Source organism: Balaenoptera ricei, chromosome 7 (genome assembly GCF_028023285.1).
Source record: "Balaenoptera ricei isolate mBalRic1 chromosome 7, mBalRic1.hap2, whole genome shotgun sequence".
Lineage (NCBI taxonomy): Eukaryota > Metazoa > Chordata > Mammalia > Artiodactyla > Balaenopteridae > Balaenoptera > Balaenoptera ricei.
This window is the reverse complement of record NC_082645.1, coordinates 93722298-93746134: the sequence shown is the minus strand read 5'-3', so window position 1 is coordinate 93746134 and position 23837 is coordinate 93722298. Positions and strand designations below refer to the sequence as shown.

The 23837-nt window shown below is 36.2% G+C and overlaps 1 protein-coding gene across 8 annotated transcripts in view; it reads right to left on the bottom strand.

Annotated features, from left to right (window-relative positions):
* Positions 1 to 786: 786 nt before the first annotated feature.
* The window catches only part of PIKFYVE (phosphoinositide kinase, FYVE-type zinc finger containing), a 74355-nt gene continuing 51304 nt past the window's right edge, over positions 787 to 23837 (bottom strand). For 6 of the 8 annotated variants that reach the window (XM_059928572.1, XM_059928571.1, XM_059928575.1 and 3 more), the window contains 19 exons: positions 23048 to 23226; positions 20978 to 21091; positions 20480 to 20588; positions 20221 to 20375; positions 19234 to 19324; positions 15970 to 16030; positions 14954 to 15091; positions 14014 to 14134; positions 13130 to 13225; positions 11505 to 11588; positions 10301 to 10398; positions 8492 to 8656; positions 7035 to 7094; positions 6176 to 6352; positions 5284 to 5387; positions 4238 to 4366; positions 2879 to 3140; positions 2382 to 2456; positions 787 to 1829 (listed from right to left, as the gene is read on the bottom strand). In XM_059928572.1, coding sequence (XP_059784555.1) covers positions 1714 to 1829; positions 2382 to 2456; positions 2879 to 3140; positions 4238 to 4366; positions 5284 to 5387; positions 6176 to 6352; positions 7035 to 7094; positions 8492 to 8656; positions 10301 to 10398; positions 11505 to 11588; positions 13130 to 13225; positions 14014 to 14134; positions 14954 to 15091; positions 15970 to 16030; positions 19234 to 19324; positions 20221 to 20375; positions 20480 to 20588; positions 20978 to 21091; positions 23048 to 23226 — 2334 coding nt within the window. In that variant the 3' untranslated portion in view covers positions 787 to 1713. Of the gene's footprint in view, positions 1830 to 2381; positions 2457 to 2878; positions 3141 to 4237; positions 4367 to 5261; positions 5388 to 6175; positions 6353 to 7034; positions 7095 to 8491; positions 8657 to 10300; positions 10399 to 11504; positions 11589 to 13129; positions 13226 to 14013; positions 14135 to 14953; positions 15092 to 15969; positions 16031 to 19233; positions 19325 to 20220; positions 20376 to 20479; positions 20589 to 20977; positions 21092 to 23047; positions 23227 to 23837 lie in introns of those variants that run through there. The other 2 variants (XM_059928576.1, XM_059928579.1) reach the window with 2 other exon arrangements.

Sequence of the window (23837 nt, the reverse complement as noted above, 5' to 3'; positions counted from 1 at the left end):
AGTCTCCTGACAGAAAAAATAAACAGATGCAAAATATGTTTGCATTCAAAATGAGATGCAAAATCCATGTTCCTGACACATGAGAAGTGAATAATGTTCCACATCTTTCAGCCCTGTACAACTCCTTTACTGGCCTTTGAAATCAAAACTAAAATCGCCATTGTTTTGTACGTTTTCAAAAGGCACATCACATGTTAAAAAAAAAAAAAAAGAAGAAAGTGCTTATCATCAGATCAGTCATAAGTCCTTGGTCAGTTTGTTTCTAGTACAGAACAAACCATGTTTCTAATAAGCACCAAACACCAAACTAATGCTTTCATTTTCTCGAGCAAACTTTCCAAAATGTTCCTATTTTACATACTTAGTCTCTGTAATTGGAATGTAACCAGATTTTTTTCTTATTATGTGAAAGTTGCAATAGAAACGTGCTACTATAGGAAGCCTGAAAAGAGTGGAACCCTTAAAACTTTACAAACCCCAAATTATCCTTATTATGGAAAAGAAACCAAGAAAATATTCAGGGTTGTGTTATTTCCTCAAAGACAGTTTAGTATACTTCTGATCACTTTTTAAATAAACAAAAACTCTATTAAACAATAAGTTTCTCACTAAGAATATCTTACCTGTTAACATTTCTCAATAGTCAGAACTGGCCTAGAAACTGGTACAGAAAGTTAGAAAACAGGGATGTCCATACTGGAAACTTCTTAATTTTTATAGATGTCACATAAATTGCTAGTTATATTGAAAAGGATACTTTACGTTTATAAAAAATAAAGCAAGTGCTTCCTTCACCCAATTTATTGGATCAGGCCTAATTTATTTTTTATATTAAAAAAAACCCTTCATTAATAATTATCCCTTTGGGGATTTAGTCATTGTAGACTAATTTACTAATGTTTCCCTGAAAGTGGGAGAAAACCTAGAGTATGAGCATGGGTAGACAAGTGCAGTTCAGCATACTACTTGCACAAAAGCTGTAAACAAGCTTAAAAAACAGGTCCAGAAAAAGGCTTAAAGTTAATGGCTGTAGCCTCCTGTCACCCACAGACAAGTAGAGACAGAACTTGAAAAATATCAAACACACCTGAAAACAGGGCAAGATGCAGAACATGACTGGATTCTCAATTTAAGTCAAATTCCTCAGTAAAACAAGAATAGATTGTACCAATCTGTTTGTTTAACTGGCCATTAATAAAACAATTCAGAATTTTTTTAAGGTTTCAGAAATTCTGCTAAGAGGTAACATTAAATTGTTACATAAGAAACACAAAACAAATTCACCAGCTCTACAAATGCTTTCTAGGTAAAGAATCTGTCCAATATGATGCCGGGAGAGTCATAATCTATGAGACACTGTTTTCTTAACAGGATTGTTAGCAAATATGACAACCCATTTTTTCACCCTGTCTCATCTCTAACCATACATTTGTCCTCAGCCCTTCAAAATGTGCCTAGATTTCAGCTTAAGTGAACAAAATGTTCATGCAACGTCCCAGCCTATGGATAGCTCATTTGTAGGTATCAAAAACCAAAGTGCAAATCCATGGAGTTTTAACCCTTCAGGCTACAGATGGCCTCCACAGCCGCAGAACTAAAAGGGCTTTGCATACAGTGGTGAATGTGATGAAGGAATAAAACATGTAGCTTATTTTTGGTCCTTGGTTCCAGGTCCCTTTTCTCCCTGGTCCATTTCAAAATATGTGCTTCGTTTCAGCAGTTCAGACCCAAGCCTGTCCAGTGGTCTGGTACCATCAGGAAATACTTGTCCATTGCTTCACAAAATCTGGTCCTATACAACTCTGGAGAGACAACAGTCGGCATTTTACCTAGGATTATGAAAGAGAAGAGGGAAAAGGAAGCTGTTACATAATTGATAAGACAACTGACTTCAACGGCTATGTTCTTTCATGTAAACAGACATAAAATGCCATGGTCTGTAAACAAACACACCACGGCGGGCTCAGAAAGGAGGGAGGGTGTTCACTGTGCCACATGACAAGGGACAGGTCCTTCTCGGTAGGAGCTGACGCTCTTGCTTACAGATGAGAGATGTCTAAAAGCACAAATGGCGCTGGCAGCTCTCAGAGAACTTAGAGGATTTCAAGTGTTAATTCAGGACAACCTCCTGTTCAGAACTTCTGGCCTTTTTAACTTATCATTTTGAGAACCTCTGGCATCTTAACACAAATTTAAAACCCCATATTTCCCCACCTAAACAATTCCCCTTATTATTTGATCACCTTGGAAATGATGATAAAATCAAAGATAACCACTTACGTTTTAGAATTTTTTTTAAAGTATCCATTTAGTATATGTTAACTGATGAGGAAGATAATGAGAACAGTTTAAAGAGTAAACAGAACAAAAATTCTGCTCACCTTGTCCTCCTAAAATTCCTGTTGATTTCACAACCATCTCAAGCTTTTTGTCCCATGTAAATGTTCGGATATAATCTGTTGCAGGGGGCGAGATTAGCAGTAAAGGTTCTCTTAATAAATATAAGCAGATGACAACCGCAATTACCATTACTATTACTTCTACAACAGTTATTAAGTGCTGGCAATACTGCAGGTGCGGACAATATGCCAGGGACTCTCCTAAGGGTTTTTACCATATTAATTCATTTAATGCTCATAACAACCTCATAGGGCTTCATCTTCAAGTGACTTTTGAATACAGATATTTTTGGTAAAAATAATGAAAATGGAAATGAGGAACCTGAATAAAAGGTACCAGAATAGAAAAACTATTATTTTTAAAATTTCAAATGAAAGTTTGTGAAATTATTCAATACGCTATTACTAGACCAGATAGTCTTCAAATTTTACTCTGGCTTCAGTCATGAACTATACATAAGGCATGCGCATCAACTTACCTATAATTCCAACTACCAGCTCACTGCTGGTATCATCTCGCCCAACCAGCAAAGAATAATCTATAATGAGGTGGCTAGAAAGGAACTGGGAGTCGCTACGGATTGAGGCTCTCAGCACAGCTTTGGAATGAGAACGGATATACAGAGGGTTGTCTCGAACCATCTTTAAGAGATTTTCATCCAGCAGGACTACATCACAACTCTCTTTCCCGGTATCGGTTTTTACGTTTCGATTCCGAAGTGAACCCTTCAAATCAAAAACCTAGCAGAAAGAAAACTCTGTCATTTATGTGTGAGTTGTTACAAATGGTTAATTAAATTAAAAAGGCAGAAAGCTTCCTTGTAGCCACTACTGTTATAAACACTTTAAAATTTAATTTTAAAACCTAATAACTTACATAAGTCATTAAATGCATACATTGTAATTGTACAATAGATAAAACACATGGTCATGTAATTGTATCATATGAAATTAATAGCTAGGTACTCATTTATTGAAATATTTCAGAAATATACTGACCCATTTAATCAACTCTAAGAAACATTAACAAGTAACTCCAAAAATATATTGTTGAATCATAACGCAGTTTAAAAAACAGATGCAAACATTCAGAGGAAACTTTAAGTATCGATACCAAAACTGTGCAATTACTTAGGACAATGTAGAAGCAACAGCATATCTCTAGGAATTTCTGGGCATTAGGAAAAGCAATGCACTCAAAGGTCAGAGACTTGGGTACTAGACCAGTGCGACCTGAAGTGTTATTCGACAGACCACTGCTAGACAGGCTTTCCTGGCTCATGATGACAGAGAGGTTAGTGCCAGAATGTAAATCAATTACATCATTAAACCCACAATTTAGTTCAGCAGATGCTTTTTCCATAGCAAGACATTCTTGATGAAGAAAGCAGTGTATTAAATTACATTCTATTGATTAGTACAAGCTCTCATCGCACCACGGACTGGAAACAGTTCAAGGACCAGCACAGTGAAGAGTACTGTTCTAGAATCTAGACCAACCTGAGTTCTAGGCATAGCTGTGTGACTTTGATAAAGTACTCAATGTCTCTGAGCCTCAGTTTCTTCATCTTTAAAACGGTTATGTTGCATCTGCCTTCTTTTTCTATAATTCTGTGTTTCTAGGATATTGGATATGTTAAATTTTAGGACCAGTCCACAATATTCCTCTTTATTCTTTCCTACAGGGTTCAATAACTCAAAAGTTAAATTTTGCCTAGTAACCAAAGTTTAGTATTTACTATCAAATATCATGTTACTCTCTGATTCATTATGTTCAGGAACCAGAAATACAAAGGGTAAATGCTAGCTAAACGCTTTGCATAGTCCAGTATCCTTACCTGTGCCATCTTTCTCCCATAGAAAAGATTTTCCATGACAAGGAGATCTAGCTTCTTCTCAGTGTTGTTCTGGGAATTCTTATAACCAATTCTGTAAACTCCAAGAATCTTGGCCAATGCAGTGGGCCTCTAATCAAGAAAAAAGTAAACTCTTATCAAAAAGGGTTATTTATGAATATTATGCTTAGTGAAATAAGTCAGTGAAAGATAAATACTGTATGATATCACTTATATGTGGAATCTAAAAGTAATACAAATGAATGTACACGCAAAACAGAAACAGACTTAGATACAGAAAACAAGCTTGTGGTTATTACCAAAAGGGAAAGGGAATGGGGGAGGGACAAATTTTTTGTATGAGATTAATAAACTACTCTGTATCAAACAGATAAGCAATAAGAATATATTATATACACAGGGAATTATAGCCATTATCTTGTAGCAACTTACAATGAAGTATAATCTGCAAAAATACCAAATCACTGTGCTGTACACTTGAAACTAATACAATACTATAAATCAACTATACTTCAATTTTTCAAAAGGATTTTAATTTAATACCAATATCTGGACTATTCATGTATTACCCAAACATGATTTTCTATTAATATGATCAGTCACAGGACCTTAAAACAAACTCAAACTTTTGAATCTATGAAGCAAGTAAAGCAGCAATGCCAATAAAATTATTAGATCTTTAACATTCTCCCAAGGGGTAATCGTTCTCAATTTCTCAAACTCACTAATTTTATTATGACATAATTGCTCCAATAATAGGCAATAAACCCATAAATGGAAAAAAAATCTATGTGACTCTTTCATATTCACGGAAGGGTCACTGCTTCATGACAAGTGGGTAATCTATATCTCTCTATATATATATGTAGGAAAAAGAGTTTGAAATCCATGCATTCTACCACACCTCAATAGCATAGCAGAGATCTAGCCAGGTTCTGTTCACATATTACCATGGAGAAAACTGCCATTAGGACTCTCAGGATGTGAAAAAGCCCAGTAAACTTACAGATCAAGGTTTGGGTTTCTACCTTTTGTTGAACAGCATTTGTAATATAATTGAAGTAGTGTGGTGCAAAGTCAAGGAAAGACTGGACTTCCAGACGAGGCATTTGCTTCAAAATGAATCTATCATCTAAAAGGCAAAAATTTCATGTTTATTCAATTGCAATATTTACTGAGGTAATCTAAAATAAATCATTCTAAAAATCCCAAATGATTTGTTTGCTTCACATTTTTAAGGGATATTTTCTGACACCACTGAGAAGATTTTGATCAGAACACAGCTCTCAAGTAATTGAAGGTTTGGAAGGGCTTCTGAGGATTTACATAGTCAAGAAACCTCTACTTTCGACAGTACCACACCTAAAGTCATCGCTAAATGATCTATTTTTTTTTAACTACCAAGTAAAATGTTATAAATTCCTTTGTTTACAATCCAATAAGTGACAGTTATGAAAGTTCTTATCTAGCACATCTTTCCTGATCCATTTTCTCAAATAATTTCGCTTTCAGTGAGTATGGAAAATGGAATGTGAAATAAAAATGGTCACGATCTTCTGCAAAACTTTGTAGGTTAAGAACTTGGCCTTCTGGTTTTCAGGTCAAATGTTTCTATTTTTATCTTTCTCTCATGAGCTCTGAGGTACCTTTTGAGTCTTCTAGAAGTTCTCTGTTATTATTTACATTTGGAAAACTCAGGACTAGAAAGAATTTAGTAAGGATTTGATCAATATTTGTCTCTCATTACACACCATACATCATATATTCTTTTAAATATGCTTCTTTCATCCTCTCAAGCATAAAAAGAAAAACATGTTTGCAAAAAGGCAGTATCGTATTACCTCAGTTCAAGGGATTCATAAATTATCCGAGGGAAAAAGATGGATACCGCTTAATTAGTAAATGATTAAAAAGACTTACCTTCAGTTGCGTAAAAGGCAGCTCCTGATTTGCCTCCTCGGGCCTGCCACGGAGAAGAGTGAGAAAGGGAACGAATGAAATCTTCTTCACTGCTGCCCAGAATCACTTCTCGCATCTTATGAAACTCTCCCGCATAGTAGAGCCGACAGTAAAACTTGGCGTTGGCATCGGAAAATTCTATAAACAGAAGTGTTTTTTTAAAAAAAAGCTCTTCTGGATCAGAAATACCTTGTCCTTTTCCTTCTTGCTCACTCCCCACCCCCACCAAATGCAATCATTTAAGTTTCTCCATGATAGCATTTTTCACATTAAGTCTACTACATCCCCGTTTATCACAATTCAGTTAAAGTTATCTTCAGGAAGGATTAAAGAGCATCTTATGACCACCCTTCATATTTCTAGAAAAATCAAACAGAAAATAAGACCCATTTCTAATTTTATGCTGGTTACTGTATTTTCATCATTGCACTTTTACATCTTAAATTTTTCTATAGTGTTATAATTCTGGATAATAAATTTTTGGCACTCACATGTACACACACAATTCTAGATGCCTTATTAAGGCTCTGTGGCTCTAGATTATACAAATAGTAATTATTTAAAGATCAGACATTGCATTAAATTATAATTTATAAATTAAATTTTAATTTTAATTAAATTTATAAATAAATTTCCTTCTAAAATAATGTATATTTTATAATCTAAATTTAGACTAAACAAATGTTCATCAGTACACAGACTTAATATTCATTTCAAGGAGTAGAATATTTATCTAGTGAGAAGCTGGAAGCTTCAAATAATGGAGTTTGCTCAATTATAGTCCTGGTCCCCAAACCAAAGGTATTTATCTCATACTTACGGAGCTCCACATGAGGATTTGTGAGTTGCTTCTTCTGTGTATCTCCTCCATCTACTTCATCTGAAAGATTTAACATCATTAGTAAAGCCAAAGTTTTAGATAGTTATCAGGTCATTTTGTCTCTTCTTTTTCCCCTGATATAACACTAAAAACAAGTCAATTCATGTTATCCTAGTCAAGTCACTCTCAAGCAAGCATCATGTATACAATTAACTGTGTAAATTACAATAAAAATCTATGTACCTTTTAAAAGATCAATTTTTAGATTAAAAATCAGAGAATTCAGATTGAAGAATAATTTTTCTTATAGTTAAGTAATCTCTATGATAGCAATAATATAACTCAGCTCTAACATCACGACTTTCTGTGTGGCTTCTTTACCAGAGTTTATGACCAGTTTTCCCTGTGTATGGAATAATGCTTCCCCAATAGTCTGAGATGCTTTCTTTATCATATACTAAGATATATGTACAATATAGAAAATATACTAGTGTCTACTTCAGAGCTATTTTTTTTATTTGACTGATTTGTCTGGCAAACCTACTGCCAGATCCACTCTAATTATTGTAGAGTTGTAATACATTTTAATATCTAGAAGAACAAGTCATCCACTAAGTTTCACATTTCAAAATTTTTTTTTTCAAAGCACCAATGCCTTCCAAGGATCAGAGCCCAATAGCAGCCTATAGAATACTTAACGCATATCTTAATTACTGATGAAAGCTTATCATGCAGTTCCTATTTTTTAAACAAATAATTCATGATCTAACCCAGGGGTTGCCAAACTATTCCTGTAAAGGACCAGATGGTAAGTATTCTACTCAGTTGCAACTACTCAACTTGCCGATATAATGCGAAAACAGCCAGACAGTAAGTACACGAAAGGGTGTGCCTGTGTTCCAACACAACTTTATTTACAAAGACAGGTCAGCATAGTTTGCCAACTCCTGGTCTAACAACCCTGTATTCAAACACAATCAGGTAGATATATTTTTTAAATATCCAAATGAAGGTGGGTATCAACAACTTCCACCTTACAGAGACTGGAAAAGAAAGGAAACGTCCAAGGGGGTAGTGGGATGAAAACATTTGAATATATACTGTGAGCTACGTAGTGAGACAGATATTTTACATGTATAATGTCACTTAGTCCTCAGTAAACCTTAGTCCTCAGTAAACCCAGTAAACCTTGGAAGACACTGCTTTTCCAGTTCATGAGTACAGAAAGTAAGGATTTCTGATTCCACCACACAGTAAGTGATAGCAATGACATCTGAAACCAGTTGGATTCTCCAAGCGCCATGGTTTTCCCACTCTACCCCCACCAAGGCGTGAGAAGAGAGGAAACGCCCTGGTCTCAGCAATAGAAGCATCTACTTCAAGCTACAAGGAACATAAGCAACTAAAATAAGTAAATCGAAACCTAGAATAAGCATATTTGGTCTCCTTTAACACACCTTGAGGCTCAATGCCTTGATTCTCCGTTCCCTCCTTGCCCGTCTGCCCAACCTGGTAGTAAGCACTATCTGCTCCACGTAAGGTCTCTCTCTTCTGGGAAGAGAGATCAGGGCTTTTCCCTGCTGTCCCTCGGAAGAAGGACAACATTCCAGAAGCCTTTTTGGCTAAAAATAAGAGGTAACATATTAAGTACAGGTCACTGCAGGTAGAAAAATAAAAATTTTCAACTCATTCCTTTGTTAGCAGTAACCATTATATGAGAGTAATAAATATGAGTAACACTGATAGTTTTACTTGCACAGATTATTATTCCACATGTTTTATGGGATCTTTAGGGGGCAGTCAAGTACTCTTATCATCAGAAACATAAAAGAAGAGCAATGTTCAGATAGTTATATATCAAAATGTGAGAAATTATATAGAAGGCCTTTTAAAAATATCTTTCCAAGGCTGTCAGAATATCTTCAGCAACAAGATTAAGTTATGGCTGGGTTCTTACAGTATCGCAGTATAGTTAAATAAACTAATACAAAACAGTATTCCAAGCTACAATGCGTCAAAGTTAAAGGTTTTTATATCATCTGTCTTCCTACATTTCAACAGAGCAAAATATACAGTTTTAGTTTTAGCATTTTTCAAAAATAAGTAGTACAGGATGACCAAAAATATCACTAAAGCTTGCTCTATACTTTTATTCTTAGTTTTGAGCTTCATCATATCACTAATACATATGATCCTAATCTTGTACATTTACCATTAACAAAACCCACATCAAATGTCGATCATGAAGTGCTTACGTAGGGCAGCAGACACCATTATGGCCTCCTTAATATCCAATCCCACCTTGTTCCTTGCTAACAGAACTCCAATTTTGTTTGAGGCAGCAATGTGTAGAGTCCCAGGAAATGAATCATGATTTATTTAAGCCAACCAGGACAATGCTGCTTACCACTTTCTCAGTCTGCTTTGCAGGAAAGGGTGGCCATGAGACTCACTTCTAACCAATGAGATTGAAGGGGGAAGGGAATTTCCCAATAAAAGAGAACAGTTGCAGCTTGTACGTCCCTTCCTTCTGCCTCAAGTGCAGAGGTTAAGTGGGACATTTTTGACCATGAGTAAAACTTAAGAGAATCAAAGAGAAACTACCCCTATGTTGTCATGACAATGCTGAGTAGCTGAACCAATGCTAGCAACTGTCTACCTGCAGTTGCTATCTTAGAAAAATAAACTGTCATTCAAGACCCAATAGTCACTTGAGTTTTCTGCTACTTGTACTGAATATTCCTAACTGACAAAGTCAAAGAGATCCAAGTTCAAATCCCAGCTCCCCATTACTTGTGTAACCTTCAGCAAATTGCATTATCTAAGTCTTAACTTACTTTCTGAAAAATGGAGATATGTCAAATAACTCTTATGGGGTTATTATGGGAATTAAAGGAGACAATACATGAAAAGTTCTTTTCACAATGCCAACAATGCTGCAAAAACAAACAAGCAAAAACTGCTGTTATATTTCTTCAGTTATATGCTTTAAACTGAAAGCTCTAGCCAGGAAGGCAGATTCTCCTTCTTTTTGCATAGACCTATGAGTTTCTAGGAGTTTCAAATTCAATAAACTTAAGGTAAGAATCAAAGAAAAGTGAAATATGTACAAAACAAGATATACAAAAAATTTTACATCCATATTGCATTTCAAAGACCAGAAGTAATATATCCTTGCCAGATGGCATTTCTTATTTAATGTGTTTTCTTCTTCAAACCACAATTACAAACAAAACTATGAATTACTTCTCTATTTGTAATCTTACTTGGTTGTGGTTCTACTTCTGCTGTACGGTTTGTCTGTCCTCCACTGATCTCAGGTAATCTAATAGGGCTGCTACTCTTTGGTCTGCTGTCTAAAGTGCTAAAATGAAAAACAAAAGAAAAGTTGGTTTTATATGATTCAGACACAAAATAGCAAGTACTCTAATTCCTGTATTAATCTACCCCCCACCTAACCCCACCTACAATATCAGAAATCTGCTTCATAATTTATATAAACACAGGTTAGCATGGAAGAAAAAGGCTTGAAAAGTCTACTGGGCTTAAGAAAAAGCAAAATGTAAAGCTATAAAAGCGTATGGAAAAATATATGAAAGTATAGGCTCTTATAATATTTTTCACAAGTCTATCAGAGCTATATTAGCATCCATAAGTCCAACAATTATGACAATTTCTGTCTCAAATGTCTAAAATACTGAACACACTTAAAAGAACTGGTTTGGTGGGGGGCTGTTTTATTTTTTAACTGTTAAGATCTTTAATTATTATGGAAAATTCATAAATACTTTAAATTACAAAATCAAGCAGTAGTTTACTAATTTCAAAGTTACTATTTTTTAAATGAAAACGATAAAGAGAACTTAAAATGTTAAAAGTTTAGGGCTTCCCTGGTGGCGCAGTGGTTGAGAATCTGCCTGCCAATGCAGGGGACACGGGTTCGAGCCCTGGTCTGGGAAGATCCCACATGCCACGGAGCAACTGGGCCCGTGAGCCACAATTACTGAGCCTGCGCATCTGGAGCCTGTGCTCCGCAACAAGAGAGGCCACGATAGTGAGAGGCCTGCGCAACGCGATGAAGAGTGGTCCCCGCTTGCCACAACTAGAGAAAGCCCTCGCACAGAAACGAAGACCCAACACAGCAATCAATCAATCAATCAATCAATCAATAAGAACGTGAATTTCTTAAAAAAAAAAAAATGTTCTAAAAAAAAAAAAAAAAGTTTAAATCTGCAATACACAATGAACTTCTATGACAAATTATCAGAAAACTGTATCCTAAGAGACTTCTTAAGGTCTTTTGCTATACCTGAATTTTGTTCTATCAACTATTGGCTAAAGGATGAGTGCCACTGACTATATTCTAGAAACTTTTATATTGACAATAAGCTAAAATAAAATTGGAGTTGGAGCACCTAGAAAATGATGACGTAGCTCAATGAAAATAGATTTTACTCAATAGCAAATCACCTGTTTGTTGGAAGCCCTTCTTCAGCACTGTTCCGCAGAGTCACTTTGGACAATTCCTCTAAGGCATTCCGGTATTCTTTACAACTTAGGGTAGAAATAGGTTGAAAAATGTTAAACATTATGGTCTTCTTTTAAAGTAAATCATATGCTTTAGAATAAGCTTTGCATTGTAGAAACACAATCATTGTAAGCATCCATAATTAAACAAACACGAGTTAACTAACAAAAGTTATCAAGTACAAGCTTCATGAAGAAGGTCAATGTCTTCACAAAAAATAATACAAAATACGACCCGACACACCAACCAGGCTCAATATCCTAAACTATGATTGTCAAGGCCTCCACACTAACATTTAGATCAAATGCCTTCAGGGGTTGAACAACTAACTGAAAAGCATGAAACTTCACCATTTAGTATAATAGAGAGGAAAGGAACTTAGAGTACTTTTCAACTTAAAGGTACTGAACTTTAAGAAAAAGCATATTTTTTTAGTTTGCACTGGCCAAAAAAATCCAACTCTTGGACTAGCAGTCTGGAAGCCCTCATTTAGATAAATCAGATGTTAGGGAACAAGGGAAGCATCTTAGGATTATTTTTCCAAAACATTAGAAAAAGGTGACCTCAACTAGAAAACTTGCTTCCTCATAGTACAAAATATATGTTTTTCTTGGTTGACTTTCTTGCCTTTCTTATCTATTAATGTAGTATGTCTAACCAATAAAAGGAGAAGCAAATACTGTCTTCATAAACGTCAAAAGGCAAAGATAAAAAATTTATCATATGGAATCTTCTAAAGGAAAAAAATTCCTCATTATCCAAATAGTAACTCTAAACTACATAAATGCTGAAGCCTATAAATCTATCTTGTTTACCCCTGTATACCCAGTACCTAGTATACCACACATTGCAGACATTCAAATATTTATTGATAAATGGACAACTTGTAACCAATATTAAAAATAAAATTTTAATTTCAATGTCTTCCAAGAGGAAAAAAAATGTTTTTTATTAAACATCTTAGATTCTACTTAAACTAGGTTCTACCACTGCCAAGATACCATTAAGATTAAAAAGCTTTGTTCTTTTAGACATGATATATAAATATTTTTAACGAGGGGTCCTTCTTTAAGACACATGATAACTGTGGGCATGTAAATGGGTTAAGGCATAGGAACAGCATTACTCTAAGTAAGGAAACTTTACCTGCTATGTGTGGGAAGCAGGAAGGAAATGAATGAAGAATACAAAAACAACATTCAGATGATATAAGGCAGATATGTGCCAAGTATTATGCCAATAAATAAAGCAAAGGAAAGGATACAATGGATACATAATACAGAGAATGGTTAAAGGATATAAGGATTAGTAAATAACTTGCCTAGTTAATTTAATTATTAGAAGCTTAAGAATCATCCTGTTATTATTTGGGTAAAGAGTACATTATCAGATACAAAAAGAATAAGCTGTCACACCCAAAGAATATATTCTTTTACTTATATTTAATATTTTACATTTACTTATATTTTGCTCTACTCTATGTAACAGAATTCAAAATACAGCAATTAATAAATACACATAAAATATAAAGATATAACCATAGGTGAAAAAGCCCCATGAATAATACCTGAGAGCAAAAGCAATGATGGAGCTGGGCTCCTTCTCACAGACTGCAATGGGCACTCGTTCATGTTCATACATTAAGTAGTGTTTATCTGGATCACTGTTCAAAATTTTTAAATACATAAATCAGAACAAAATTAGCAGAAAATCACACATACAAACCATTAGCACTATTACAAGTAAATCTCAGGACAATTTTAAGTTAACTAAATAATGTACAATTACAAGAATATAATTAAGCCAAAATGTATGCAGAACTTGAACAAACAGCCAAGGAAAATACATCAACAGAAAGATTTTGAAGACAACTGAAAATTATCAGAATTGTTTTTCAAATCAGAGGGTTCTGGAATCATCACTCCAAACAAAGCTTTCCACACTGGCAGTGTAGAAAGCCAGCCTATGTTTTTCCCCACTCTTGAGTGAGTCCAGTACAAACAAGATAACACGAAAACTTGTATAGCCATTGCAATTCATCATCACTATTAAAAAAGCATCACGTCCCAGTAAACTACTGGGTCAGTAATAGCCTCATATACAATCAGCAATATGTTTTTATGATTATGAGATCAATAGATGTAGCAGTATATCTTAATAATATATATATATAAGCAATTCTTTTCAGAATCAGTACTCTTAAGCATTAAGTAATATTAGTTAATGCTTTTTTATCCACTCATTTACTATATAATGATTACATGTTCTACAAATCATATTATACCAAAAGACATCTCTTTTACTATGATGAAGTATAATTTTGGATTGAGAAATACATATATACAGTTAAATAAACATATTTAAATATGTAGAGAGTATATCTATAGAGAGATTTTTTAAATGAAGTAAAAATAAAACCACCCAACAGCCACTGGCTTTTATAATACTTACAAAGGAAACGGAATAGGGTTATAGCTGTTTCCTGGAAGCAAATTTGCAAAGATGGCTTTCATGGTTGATTTTTCCTTCACCTGGCTGTCTGCGGATCCCAGCAAATGTCCATCAAATACATCTAGAATGAAAAATACTCTATTTATACGTTAATATTCAGAAAGAGTACAAGAAAGTATAAAGCGTCAACTATATTTCATTTCCTTTTTGGAACACAGACATGTGCACACCATAATTACCAATTATGGTGTAAGATTTTTGATCTAGGAATAATGACTATCAAACAGGAAGCAACAGTGAAGCATACATAGCACTGACCCCAAGTGGCTCGTTTTTTTTTTTTTACATTTCAACATGTTTGAAGTTGAGATCATCCTGCAACCGATGGCCTCTTACCGTCACAGGGCCAGGCGGCAGCCATGGCGTAATTACTGGCCGAGCATGCGTGAACTCAGTCACAGCTGTTCCTGTTGCCACTTCAACTCAGTTATGCACACTGTGGCTATTACATCTGAGCTTAACTGCAATTTAAAAGTTATTTTTAAAGTTTACGCTACAATTAAGTAGTTGGTGCTTAAACAGAAAGCAAGGAAAGCAAGAAAAAAGGTATAAATTTGTTATTAGTGAAACAAATATTTGTTGTTAGACAAATGGCTGCAATTTCTCTTTCTTTCTTACAAGGCAAAAATCATGTGCTTTAATGAGACTTAAGAAAGTAATAGCCCCAGAAAGTAGATGAAGCTGAATAACATTTTGTTACTGAGATATTTACATGTCAAGCAGTGCAACTGAAGAAGGGATATGGTAAAAAGCTACATCTAAAAGAGCCCTTTCAATAGTAAAAACTTTAAATCATAAGGGCTAAGAAAGCACTGTGTCACAGCACTTAGCGTGTTTGTCTCTACTGGATGAAGTGCAGTAAAAGTGACTTGACCTGTACCTTCGGAACTGCTGGCGGTATCAAGTTCTGGAGGCCCTCCCACGGCCTGCTCAGGCACGCCTTCGGGAGGAGTGGGCAGCTGGAGGTGGGGGGAATTGGTGGAGCTCTGACTGGACAGGGTAGCTAAGAAGCGGTCCTCTAAAGAAAAACAGAGTGCAAATGAGTCACTTTAAAACATTATGTCCATTTCTATCTAACAGCAATGTTTTTAAAATGCCAACTCCTATTTCTACTTCATAAACCAAAGAATTTTAGCTTCTTAAAAGTTACGTAGGCCATTTCAGTGCATATTTTAGAAATGGATACAAAAATCCAGACAGGTTATATGATTTGACCCCAATCAGATCTTAGTGACAGCACTGTGACTGGCAACCAATTCCGGCTCCTATGCCATATTCTTTGCACTAGACCATAATGCCTACCTAAATATTAGTTCATTCAATTTAATAGAGAATGCAATTATGACACTACTGGGGGGAAAAAATCACATGCTTATTCTCAGGGGGGAAATTCACTTACTTATGATAGAAAAATGCCAAGAATTCTGAGTTGAGCTCTTGTTCTACAAAGATAGTCTAAGTAAATTTCCCTACCAATTTTCTAGGAAAGCACCTAGAAAAGTTACTCTATGAAATACTAAGGAAAAATTAAGTCTGGAAAAGATTTTAGTAATATAAAAATATAAATTAAACTTTATAAGATTTTTTTCCATGAAACCTGGCAGTTGACTTCGTAACAGTCAAGACAGAAATTCAGTTTCCTTTTGTCTTTTGTTCTTTCCCTAAAAGCAGTCTACTCTATTTATCATGTACTTCTATAGCCTAACTTATCTTATGCAATGTACTTTATGATAATCTTAAACTTATAGTGCTATAAACGTTTTACAGGAAGGAAAAAAAAGTCTATGTCCAATTGCAACAGAAAAAAATTCTCAATATTTAGTAGTTAAAAACAACTTATAGACTAAGAAATGTCTTAAATTCAATGGCAGGTGATCACCAGACTCAAGGACCAACCTTTTTCCCCATTCTGAAGTCCTGGAGAAGCATTCCGTGGAGATGCATCCATTGCGCTTATCTGTAGAGAACAAAATACTCTGTTCTTAAGGAAACATTAAATTTAAAATTTTTAATTTAAAAAAAAATTTTTTTAACCCAGTGAATCTTAACCATTTTGGCCTCAAGACCCTTTCAACCTCTTAAGAATTATTAAGACACTCAGATAGCTTTTGTTTATGTGGGTTATATCGTCCAATTTTTCCTTATTAGAAAATTGAAACTGAAAAAGTTATAGAACGTGCATTTATTAATTCATTTAAAAATAACAATAATAAGCCCATTACATATTAACATAAAAAACATATTTTAATTAAAAATAGATTTTTAAGAAAAAATTGTTAAGAGTGGCAGTGTTTTATACTTCTACAAATACTTTAATGCCTAGCTTAATAGAAGACAGTTAAATTCCTCTCTGACTTCTGCATTTAACCTGTTGAGCTATATTATTATGATTGAAGTATATAAAGAAAATCTAGCCTCAGACAGATATACAGTTGAAAAAGGGAAGGTTTCCCTGGTGGCGCAGTGGTTAAGAATCCTCCTGCCAATGCAGGGGACACGGGTTCGATCCCTGGTCCAGGAAGATCCCACAAGCTGCGGAGCAACTAAGCCCATGAGCCACAACTACTGAGCCCGTGTGCCACAACTACTGAAGCCCACGCGCCCAAAGCCCATGCTCTGCAACAGGAGAGGCCACAGCAATGAGAAGCCCGTGCACCGCAGCAAAGAGTAGCCCCTGCTCGCCACAACTAGAGAAAGCCCGTGCGCAGCAATGAAGACCCAACACAGCCGTAAATTAATTAATTAATTAAAAAAGAAAAAGAGAAACCTTGTGGAGCCCTTGAAAAGGGTCTTGGACCCCCAGGATCCTTGAACCATACACTTTGAGAATACTGTTCTAAACAGTGGCTCACAAACCCATTAAAGCATCTAGGAACTACTTATGATTATCCATTAAGCCTAGTAATCTTTGATTACCCACTGGACTTTCACAAGTCCCATTATCCATAGATAAGATACATTTTAAATGACTATGAGCCCTGTGTACAATTTCATTACAAAGTCATTTCTTAGATTGCTACTTAAAATGTTCTTTGATTTGTTCACCATACCAGAGAGACCTCCCTGGGCACCCTATATAAAATAACTCAGCATCACCTACTCCCCTAGCAATACTCTCCATTTCTCTTAATTTTTTCTTCATAGCCTTGTTTCCATTTGTTTTTTAAATGTTTATTGGTTCATCTGTTTATTGTCAGTCTCATTAGATAAACGCTCCATAGGGACAATAACTATGGCCTTCATTCACAAACGTGAATTCCTTGCACTCAGAACAGTGCCTAAAAGCACTCAAGAACTATTTATCAAATGAATGAATACAAAGGCAGTGCTACAGATTGTCAAATCAACTTTCCATCTTTCAGAAAGATAAATGATTATCTACTGACTGATTTTGTATTTTCAATTCTATGTCTCAATATTATAATGAGAGGTCTTACACCACTAGCTTCACTGTTTCATCAGTAAGCAAACAGAAAGGCCACTAGCAGTTTGTGATAGCCGTTAATTGTCCTAAACTACTTGGCAAATACTAATAAATCATCTTCAGTAATTCTTATTCTTACTCTCACCTAAACTTTAAGGAAAAGTGATTCCTACACAGTTATTTATGAGACAAAAAGGAAGAATTCAGTTACACAGTGTTACTAAATAACACAAAGATCCAAGGCACTGGAACCCATCATTCCATGAAAATACTCTGCTACAGATACTACACACTTGTACAAAAAGATATTCTCTCAAAAGCCCTCATAACAGAATATTAAGCCCTTATAATATACTGACATTAACTCATCTGTTCATGGTTAGCATGGTAAGCAGAATTCTGTGATGGCCCCCAGGAACTCCGCCCCCTGGCATACACACACACACACAGTTATTCAACCAAACATTAATCCAGATACTGTTGTGAAGGGATTTTACCATATATGTAAGGTCCCAAATCAGTTAACCTTAAACTACGGAGCTTAACCAGGTAGGCCTGATCTAATCACATGTGCCCTTTAAATCTGTGTCCAGAGGTCAGACACAGCAGAAGAATTCAGAGATTTGAAACATGAAAAGGATTCAATCCACTGCTGTAGGCTTTGAAGATGAACAGAGCCACATGTAAGGAATCAGGCAGCCTCTAGGAGTTGAGAATCATCTCTAGTCAACTGCCAGCAACAAATGGGGGACCTCAGTCCTATAACCACTAGGAATTGAACTCTGCCAACAACCTAGATGAGCTTGGAAGAAGATCCTGAGCCTCAGGTAACGGCCCTGGCCAAAACCTTCATCTCAGTTCTGTGAGCAGAGAACCCAGCCACACTGTGCCAGAGTCCTGACATACTGTGAGATAATAAATTTATGTTTTGGGTCACTAAGTTTGGGGTAATGTGCTGTGCAGCAAGAGAAAATACAGTTAGGAAAGGTTAATTAAATCAACACGTAGAACTAACCTGGTGCAGACCCCTTAAGAAAAGCTTCTCACTTAAGCACAGAGATAAGAACACCCAAAACTCATAGTAAATTAGGACTCTATTATACACTCAGCACATCCACACCTTCTCCTTTATAGCACTTACTGCCTCTGTGATACTATCCTCAGTGATGCCAGTAGACAGTAGCTTTTGATAAATGTTTCCAATAAATGAATTATAATGTATTTTATTTCAGGCTAAGACAAAAAAAATTAATCCAGGTCACACCACCAAGAAACCTCATAACTTCAAAATTAAAAACTCCTACTATTATTAATAAAGTATATATTAAGCTACCACTTTATTTTTTTTTGGCTGCGTTGGGTCTTCACTGCTGCACGTGGGCTTTTCTAGTTGCGACGAGCGGGGGCTACTCTTCGTTGTGGTGCACGGGCTTCTCATTGCATTGGCTTCTCTTGTTGTGGAGCATGGGCTCTAGGTGCACAGGCTTCAGTAGTTGTGGTTCGCGGGCTCTAGGGCACAGGCTCAGTAATTGTGGCACACGGGCTTAGTTGCTCCGTGGCATGTGGGATCTTCCCAGACCAGGGATCGAACCCATGTCCCCTGCGTTGGCAGGTGGATTCTTAACCACTGCACCACCAGGGAAGTCCTTAAACTACCACTTCTAAGTGTCATAAGAGAAATTAATTATATCTATACCAATATATATAGGCCCAAAGACAAAACTACATTTCATTACCTTGCTTTCTTCCCCTTGCCTCAGTCTTCCAGGACTTGGAGGAACTGAAGGCCGCTTTCTACCCTTCTCTTGCTGGAAAAGGTCCTGCAACCTATAGTTAATGAAAAAAAGGAAAAGAGAAAAGAATATGATTTTCCTTCTAATATCCTGAATAATGTTTACACATATTCTCCTTATAACTTTGAAACCACAAGAATTAGATTTTCCTATTTCAAATGCAATAGATTTTAAAACTGTACATAACTAAGACTAAATTTTTGTTTTCTTTCTAATCAATTAATCACTTGTTACTGATACAACTATAGTTATAAAAGAATAGCAAGTTATAATGAGACAATAAAACATAACGTAAAAAATACGGGTGTTAAAGACCAACAGACCTGGGCTCAAAGCCGAGCTCTGACAATTAACAGCTATATAACTTGGGCAAATCCCTTAGTCTCGTAAAGCCACAGTTTCCTGTGTAAAATGGAATCAGTATATATACATTGTAGGACTCAAAATCAAATAAAAGAGTGCATGTCCATCTACTGCCTTACTTAGTGCCTAGCATGATCCAAGTGCTCAATAAATAAATGCTATAATAATCTAACTGAACTTTTCAATAAGCATTAAAGGGAAATATTTCCCCAAATAAATATTTAAATAAAGGTACAAGATACACAAAATAATAGAGTTGAAAGTCATGGCCTAAAACCCAATAATCACTCCATGACGTACTAATACAGATAAATTAGATTCAGTAAGCACACACACTGTACTTGAAACAGCAATGAAGGCTATTCTCATCTTTGTTTTTTTTATCTTCACAACCTACACTTTAAAGGATGAAAGAGGTGGAGGGTGGTAGTGGCAATAAAAATAAAGCTCCTACAACTTGAGAGTAAAAGGAAACATCCGAATTAATAAGGACATTTACATCAAAAACATGATAGCAGAGCAAATTTTGCAATAATATAAAGGAAACACCAAACTGCAAAGTCACACCTGTTATTCCAAGCCTGCAGCACTTCGCAGAGGCTTTGTTTCTTGGCGATGAGTGACTCGAAGACCGACTGCAGTTGCTGAGGGGTCTCCACAGAGGAAGACAGGAGCCGTGCTTGCATCTTCTCAGTCCAGTTCTTGAACTCGCTTTCTTCCATCTACGAGGAACAGAAAGCACTCCAGCAATCTGAGACACACCCCAAAAGGAACCTCTAACAAGTTCACAGCTAACATTTGGGTTTCTGTCAGAAAAATGAATTACCTCTTTTTGTGCAAAGATATCTTCCATTTTCTCCTCTCTTGTTTTGCTAAATGTATCAGTTTTCAAAGATGCGAGTCTTTCATCCACAGCAAGATATACCTGTGAAACTCTAACAATATAAATATAAACAATATTAAACACTTTAGAAAAGTCAGAATCAAATTGTCTAATCTCACACAAGTAGAAAAAAGATGTACACACAAAACTTTACCTAGGTCTTACCTAATTAAGAATCACATACAATTTTGCAGAACAAAAAAGGACGTATATCAAAATTTTAATAGTTGTTATGCCTGAGAGCGTTTGACTTCTTTGTTAATACTTTTATGAACTGTCTACACTTTTCCTTTTTTACATCAGGCATATATAACATACAATTAGAAAAATAGGTTATTTTTGTTTTCAAAGAAAGCTAAATGAACAAACATGATATTTAAAATAGTTTAGATTTCAGGCAGTACTAAACAAAAACAGATGATCAAAGAAAATAAAACTTACTTTTGAAAGAAGTCCTTCAGATCCTGAAGAAGGGACACTTTTAGTGGCACCTGACGTTTAATGAATATTTTGGGAAGTGGAACACACACTTCAAGAAGCCGAATGGGAGAATAACTGAGAGGAAAAAATACAAGTAATAGTAGAAAAGTGAAAAATATTTTAATAGTTTGAGTAGAGGTGTATCATGACAGCCAACTAAGTCCTATGAGGTGCAAGAGATCATAAAGTTTCTATGAAATGGCATTTTTAAAACAATCAAAAATACTGAAGGCAACTTTCAGACATTACAAATATCCTCCCCAGTTTTAAAAAGATTTTGTTTTATTTTTCCCTTGCATTGTGAGGTCATCATTTATCCCCCGAGGCCATTCTCATGTGCTTTAAAAACAAATGACTGGGATATAAACCTCCATGAATGAGGAGAGGGACTCCTTCCTACAATTAGCTTAGACACAGGTATTCACTACCTTCTCAGTTCCCAAGGATTCTTTGTGAGTTTCCTTTCCACCTGAAGTTCATGATGTCTAGTAAATGCTATATCCCACCTAGGCCCTGGGTTCATGGTTAATAGCTCTTGCTTAAAAAAGGAAATAGGGTTCAATTACAAGTATTTCCTATTTGTGTGCCTATTTGTGCCTATTATGTGTCAGATGCTGTTTTAGGTGCTGAGATACAGCATGGAGTAAGGGCCAAAATTCTTGCTCTCGTTGGATTCAGGAATAATAAGACTTCGGCGATAAACAAAAACAAATACTTAAAACATATCTTACGCCAGATAGTAGGTGCTACAGGGCAAAATAAAGCAGGAAAGGGAAGCAAGGAGTGCCAGGGGTGAGAGGGAGTCAGGGCAGGTGAAATCTGAACAGAGACCTGCAGGAAATAAGGAAAAGTAGGCAGATATCTGGGAGCAGGCAGCTCAGAGACGGAAGATCAAGTGCAGGGCTCCCAGGTAGGAGCCTACCTGACATAGCTGAGGTCCAGCCAGGAGGCCAGTGAGGCTGAAGTACGGTGAGCGAGGCGGGAGTAGTAGAGGGTGAGAAGCCAGAGCATGTAGGGGCTCACAGGCCCGTAAATGGACTCTGGCCTTCACTCAGGGTGAAACAGACACCCACTGGAGGCTCTAGAGCACATGAGTGGCCTGAGTTGATTTTCATATAACAGGACCACTCTGACTGCTGTGTTGAGAACAGGCTGCAGCGGGTTAAGGCCAAAAGGAAACTGACTGAGGTTAGTGCCATAATCTAGTAAAAGACAACAGAGGTTCAGTCCAGAGTGGTAGTGGTGAAGGTGGTGAGACATGTTCTGGGTATATTCTGAAGGCAGAGCCCGAAGGCTTTCTCAAATCATTTAAAAACAAGTGTAGGGCTTCCCTGGTGGCGCAGTGGTTGAGAGTCTGCCTGCCAATGCAGGGGACATGGGTTCGGGCCCTGGTCTGGGAAGATCCCACATGCCACGGAGCAACTGGGCCCGTGAGCCACAGTTGCTGGGCCTGCGCGTCTGGAGCCTGTGCTCCGCAGCGAGAGAGGCCGCGGTGGTGAGAGGCCCGCGCACCGCGATGAAGAGTGGCCCCCACTTGCCGCAACTGGAGAAGGCCCTCGCACAGAAACGAAGACCCAACACAGCCATAAATAAATAAATTAATTAAAAAAAAAAAAAAAAAAAAACAAGTGTAAATACCCATTCTTTGAACTAGTGATTTTAGCTCTATCCGGAATATCCGATTACCCTTATGCTAAGTAATGTCTTAGCAAAAATTCTGATAAGCTCTCAGATGGAAAAACAATGGTTAAGAGTAATACCTGCAGTAGCAAGAATCATGGATCATGACTTGCTAGCTCTATTTGTCAGCTGTAAGCTCTCTAAGTTAGGGTGATAATAATACATATTTCTTAAAGGATTAAATAAAATAATAACACTGAAAGCTCTTCACAGAGTATGGCCCTCTGCCTTTGCAAGAGTGGGAATGGGGAACAACACACACCAAAAATTAATTCAATCTAGTAATACTGGAAACGTTACAAAGCCTTCCAGGGAGTATGTGATTGTGACAAGGTCGCTCAGACTTCTTACCTGAAAGATGCCACCATCTGGTTATAGGAGAAATACTGGTGATAATCATGGTGGATGGAGTGACCACACGGCTCAGCATTGGCTCTACGGGTGTACTGGTGCCCATAAAACCTAAGTTCAAGGTATTTTGCAAATGACATGGACCAGGACTCATTGGAAAGAGCAACAACTGGTGTTACCTGAAATTCAGCATAAATTGTTATCTAATCACATATTGAGAATCTCTTTTTTAAAAAACAATGTATTTTCTTCTCTAGTACAAATCTAGTGTATTCTGACTGCAGAAAACTAGAAGAAGAAAAAAATGCTTCGAGGTGAGTGGAGTTACGGATGGCTGGGGAAAACTGTCTTGCCAGTAATCCCACTACCACCATCAATATGCTAGTATGTTTGCTTTCTTTCTATACATGAATACATATATGCTTAGCTGGGATGTTTATAAATAAAAACTGTTCCCTATAATTAGCTTCATAACCTTTTTTTATTAGCAATATATCATATTTTCCCACATAGAATATTCTTGTACAATTTAATTTTTAATGGCTGCAAAGTATCCCATAATATGGAATTATTTAACCAATCTCTATTGATGTGCATTTAAGACATTACAAGTTTTTCATTATTTTGATGAACGTCCCTGTGTCTGTGTGTGTGTGTGTGTGTGTGTGTGTGTGTATATACACTTATAAATATCCATAATTATTATTTCCTTGGAATAAATTAATGAAAGTGGAAATTGGTAGGTCAAAGGGCATGAACATTTATATGGTCTTTGATACTTTCTGCCACA